General features: G+C 48.6%; 1 protein-coding gene across 1 annotated transcript; it reads left to right on the plus strand.

Moving 5' to 3' along the window:
- The first annotated feature begins 252 nt into the window (after window positions 1-252).
- On the plus strand, window positions 253-1,653 carry LOC128720523 (CCAAT/enhancer-binding protein). Its single transcript, XM_053814197.1, has one exon. It carries the CDS (start codon window positions 253-255, stop codon window positions 1,651-1,653), a length of 1,401 nt encoding a protein of 466 aa, XP_053670172.1.
- Window positions 1,654-5,613: the final 3,960 nt, after the last annotated feature.

The raw sequence follows: 5,613 nt of genomic DNA on the forward strand, positions 1-5,613 counted from the left end.
TCGCAAGAGTGGAACTTCCGACGAAAACAAAAAATATTACGAACGCCTGTGCGTGTGGTGCGTTTTTTTCCTTCGAATTTTCCGAGGCTGTGGTGTTGTGTTCATGTGTAGCGCCAATTTACGGCTGCGTCCGCGTTGATCCTTGCTGATCCTTGTTGATCCTCCAATCCCAGTGAGCGAGTGAGTGAGTGCATGTGTGTGCCTGTGTGTATGTGTATGTAAATCCGTCTGCCTGCGATAAGAAAACAAAATATGGAATCGCCGCAAATGTACGATACAACCCAAATCCAAGTGCGCAGTGACATCAAGAAGCTAACGATGGCCGCGAACAATAGTGCAAACGGTGCGAATGGCACGGCCAATGGGGCCTCACCGACGAACAACAACTCGCCAACGGCGATTAATCAGAACACGCTCGCGCTAAAGCAGCAACAGCAGCAGCAGCAGCAACACCAGCAGTCTCAGCAGGTCCAGCAGCAGGTTCAGCAACAGCAGCAAGTCCAGCAGCAGGTTCAGCAGCAGCAGCAACAGCAGCAACAGCAAGCCCAACAGCAGCAGGTCCAATCGTTGGGTCAGCACCCAAGCAACGGCGTGTCGGGGCTGCTCTCGAACGGTAACCTTCTCTCGAAGCAGATGCTGCAGCAGATCCAGTACTCGCAGTCCGAGCTGGACGAGCTAACGTCGCAGGAGATCTCACTCGATCTGCAGCATCTGATCGATGATCAGTTCCGCGATCCGGAGGCACTCGGTCTCTTCACCGAGATGGTGTCGGTGGGCAGCACGAACGGTACGATGGCGAATCCGTTGGTGCAAACGGCCGCCGCAAAAGCGCTCCAGCTGCAGCAGGCTCGACTCTCGCAACACTCGGCGAACGGTGGCAACAGCTACCAGCGATCGCTCGCCTACATGCCTCAGCCAGTGCACACGGGTGCGGCTTACGGTGGAACGTCCAGTGACGAGAACAGTTCCGTCGGTTCATCCGCTGACTCGGCCAACATTAAGGAAGAACCCGTCGATCCGAACGAGTACCGTCGGCAGTTGCTTGCGAATGGAGCCGCTGGTGGTGCTGCAACTGCTGGTGCTCAGTTTATGGGCACCATCAACGGGTATCCGGGATTGGGAGGACCTACCACGAATGGGGGTGCAACTCCCAATGGACTGGGTGGTACGGGGACACCCGGTGGTGGGACAACACCAAGCTACGTCACGAACGGAAATGGAAGCAGCTTCTCGAGCCTAACACCGGCAACGGTTTTACAGGCGCATCATCACCAGACACTGCCACACCTGACGGGTGCCGCTCACCTGGCTAACCTCACCAAACACGGCAAGATGCTGCCACACGTTGGGCGCAAAACGCAACAGAAAGTCGTCGATAAGGGTACGGACGAGTACCGACGGCGGCGCGAACGGAACAACATCGCAGTGAGGAAATCGCGCGAAAAAGCGAAGGTACGATCGCGCGAGGTCGAAGAGAAGGTGAAGGCTCTGCTGAAGGAGAAAGACGCGCTGGTACGCAAGATCGAGGAGAAAAACAACGAGATCACGCTGTACAAGCAGCTGTACATGCACCTGATGAACCACAGCAACCCGGAGATCAACCAGATCTGTCGCAGCGCGCTTAACCTCTCCAATATGGGCGATCACATGTGATGATCCTGCGATGGCGGTGACTGAGAGGGTCTCATTTCTCATCTCACTTTCCGGCGCATCGCGAGCTACCCGACCAGGACGTTCTGCTGTTGGAACGGCGCCGAAGGATTGGGCGGTTTTGGAGGGGGGGTTAAAATGGCTCGCGTGCGAGGAAAAGCGTTGCGACGCGCGAATATTCGCCCCGTTCGCTCGCTGTATTATTATTATTGTTTTTTTTTTGTTTTGTTTCGCTTTCCTTTTCGTTTGCCGCACGAACCAAAGACACGAAGCGACCGAGCCTCTGGGGTGTTTTTTTTTTCTCTCTCGCCCATTTCGCCCAGCACCACCCAAAGAACGCAAGCGGAACCGGTGTGGTGGTGGTGGGATGTCCTTATCGGACAAACGGATGAGGATGAGGCGTTTTGGGGGCAAAACGGCAACTATTTACTGGCAATCATCTGTGACACACAAGCGCGTGAAGCAATCGATGGAACTTAAATACCTGTACATAGCGTTTAAGCTGTATTCTCTATGTTATTAATATTATTATTCTAATTGTAACTGAGGAAGGCGGCGCACCACCACCGGCGGCGAGCTGGTGCCCCCATGCACGGTGGGAAGGGACATTGCGTAGGCGTAGGCGTAAGGCGAGTACATCGCGAACTCTTACTTAAGAACATTGCACAAAGATTGACAATCAAAACCGAGAGACAGCTGCCGATAAGACTTGATTTGTTCTTCGTTTTTTTTTTGTTTCTCCCCCTGTTTATTACTGTTTTTCTCTTCATTTCGCGCACGAGCGTGTTGTCTTTATTTAGCTTCGAGACCTCTTCTATTACCCTTTTTCTATTTCTCTGCTATGTTTTTTTTCTTTCTTCCTTGTTTTTCTTTCTATGTAACATTTGCTGTATCTTTATTGTTGATTCAGAAAATCAAAGATAAACTTCATATAATTTTTAATTGTCATTGTCTGTTTATTATTTTCTCTTCATTCTTCTATCACTATCCGGCTAAGGTAGATGAACGCTGTTCTACTTTATGGCTCTAAGACTGATCTTCCTAATAATTTCTATTCATTTTTCATACATTATCTTAAAGTTGTCTTAATTTTGCTTCTTTTCTGTCTTCTTTTGTTCTTTTTTTCTTTCTTTTCTCTTTTCCTACTTTCCATACTCTTCTCTTTATTTTTGCAAACTTCTACTTTACCTTCTACACATGACATCTTCTCTTGTTTAATAGGTTAAGCTCTCTCATTACTTCACCCTTTTGCATGCTTTTCGATGCAGTTTTTTCTTTCACATCTTTACTCTTATATTTCTTTGTTATCTTTCTGTTTATTTTTTCACACCTGTGTTGTCTTTCTCTTCATGTGTTGGTTTTCTTTCGTTCTAAACATTTCATTCTCAATGTTTTCGTCTTTCCTATTGCTGATCACTTTCTATGGGTTGGTTTTTCCGCTTTACCTTTCTTCTGTATCACGCTAACAAAAGACACCGTTCGCACGCGTAGCTTCCTCATTCAGGGCAGTAGACAACTACAACCAGTTATGTATATAGTTAAGAGAGCACATCCCCAAAAAATGTACCACTACCTACTACCGGAACCGATCGTTACCGCGTTTGGCGCACGTTCGGCCCAACTCGGTGGCCGACTTCCCAGCTGACACCGTTCCGGGCGCGCGCAATCTGATTAGAATGTAAGGTGACCGTGTTCATCCTTTAGGCAACCCGGCTTTTGACACGGTTCAGTTTCACCGTTCTAGAACCCTCCCGAGTCGAGTGGGGGATGAATATTTAAGCTTGCAAAATGCTCACCCATCGCGGCAGGGGCGAAAGTGAAAGCCGGAAACGTGGTACGGCGCACCTCCAGCTGTGGACCCAAGTGTGACCTAAGGCTAGGGCGCGAGGCCAAAAAGGAAACCGAAGATAAATTATGAAAATGAATCAGTGTGGCGGTGGCTTCCCCCCCCCCCACTGGAGGTGGCGGTTAGCAAAGCGAGAGGAAACAAATAAAAAAAAATACATTAGCAAAATGGAGTGTCCTATGAATCGAAACATAAGTTACCAGCCTAGGGTAGTAAGACGGATGGCACCCTGCCCAAAACTATTGTTAGCAGCACGCATTGTACAGAGAAAGAGTGAGAGAGAGAGGGAGAGCGAGAGTGAGTGAGAGAGAGAGAGTTTCTCTCACCCGGAACGATAATCGCGCGATTATCGATTGCATCTCGTTCTCGATCGTTGTTATCCTTCCATCACATTCAGAAGGACAGAGCCCGGAAGAAACTTTCCCACCCCACGGTTTTTTTGTTGTTGTTTTTGGTTGTTGTTGTTGTTGTTGTTTGCCAGTAGAACAAATCACGCGAATGTAGGGCAAAAAAAAATGGCAGCAGCGCAGCAGCGAAATGGTTGCGCACAACGTCGGTCTCCTTGTAGGCGATAGTAGAAGCGAGAATTATGTATCTTTATTTTTAACACACCTTCCCGAACTTCCTTTTCCTCTTCCTTCCCCCCACCCTTTCCTCACCAATTTCTTCTCAGCTTGTGATGGCAAAAAACCCCCTTTGTAGTTGTAGCTGAATAGTAATCGTTCGACAAAAAAACCTACATAAACACGGGCTACATAAGTGTAATAAACTCATTTCTGAAAAATTACCATCCTCCACGGGGTTTGTGTGTATGCGTTTGTGGTTTTAGATATTATATTTTTTTTTTCAGCACCGATTTTGCACCAACGCTTCCGCGTGGCGACTCACCGCGTAGGAATTTCAAGTTCAAGTGTCCGCGCCTCACTTATCAACCGCGTAAGGAGCGAAAGAAAAATGGTGCCGTTTCGCTTCAGTTTCACCTATCATCCATACCACGCCCCTCCCTGAGCACTGATAGCCGACCGTTGTTCCCTAACGAGCCTTTTGCCGTGCCGTCTTTTCTTTCTTCTATTAATCCCCAACCGAAACTATCGCTACGATGCGATGCGGTGAACCTGTCGAGCACCCAGTCGGACAAATGGGCCGACACCTAGGGGCCGTCACAAGTGCGCCACAACGACGCGGGCCAAAACAATCGCGCCAAGCGGAAAGAAACACGATGCCACCGAACTACAATGGTCGGTGCAGGTTTTGGGCCACGTGCCAAACTGCATCGGCCGAATTAGAACCACCAGCGGGAAGGAAATTAAAATTATTGTTCTGGCCTTTTTTTGTTCCCCTTTGTGAAAACGATGCACCACCGGGGATCGCGATATCGCGGAGCGTAAAGTGCCGCACGTTATTCGAACGGGGTGGCGAACATTAATTCGGCCACCCCGGTTGGAATGACCGTTCCTCGTTGGCACAGGTTGTTGATCGTACGTCGTCCTAGCGTTGGTGTCCGCGCTTGACAGTGGACGGTAAATTATCTGCACCTTCCCTCAGCGTGCCCTAACGAGCCCTGCCAGCTTGTTGCCCCGAGCGGATCGAGCGGCATGCCATCGAAAGAAAAATGCTGAAGGAGAAAATTTTCACCACATCAACTAGAACAAGATCGCTGAATGATAGAGCGTGTTCGCGGCGGCTGGCCGCAACTATCGTGCGGTTGCGAAATCCACTATAAAAGCGTACCCGCGGCCAGTAATCGGCAGTAAGCTGGCCCCACGTCGGTGAAAGTGGGCTGAACTTGAGCTACTTACCCTTACGGATGATGGGGTTGCGAGGCACGTGGCCGCAAGGGTGTGAAGAAACGAACGATCGGTGGTTGTAAATTTAAATTTGCGCTTTTCATCAAGCTCTATAAAAATGGGGAAAGATTTTGAGGATTATCCAATCGACAAAACGGGGTGTTAATTAAAAAAAAACGTGTCGTAAAAGTGAAGTAAATATGTCGTCATTTTTTTCCGAAATTAATGAGAAAGAAACAAATGTGAAACCAATTTCTCGTTTGCGTTCAATTTATTGCTTCTTGGGGTACATTTAAACGCTAAACAGTTGCATATAGTCGTTTCTTTTAG

Source organism: Anopheles nili, chromosome 2 (assembly GCF_943737925.1).
Source record: "Anopheles nili chromosome 2, idAnoNiliSN_F5_01, whole genome shotgun sequence".
NCBI lineage: Eukaryota > Metazoa > Arthropoda > Insecta > Diptera > Culicidae > Anopheles > Anopheles nili.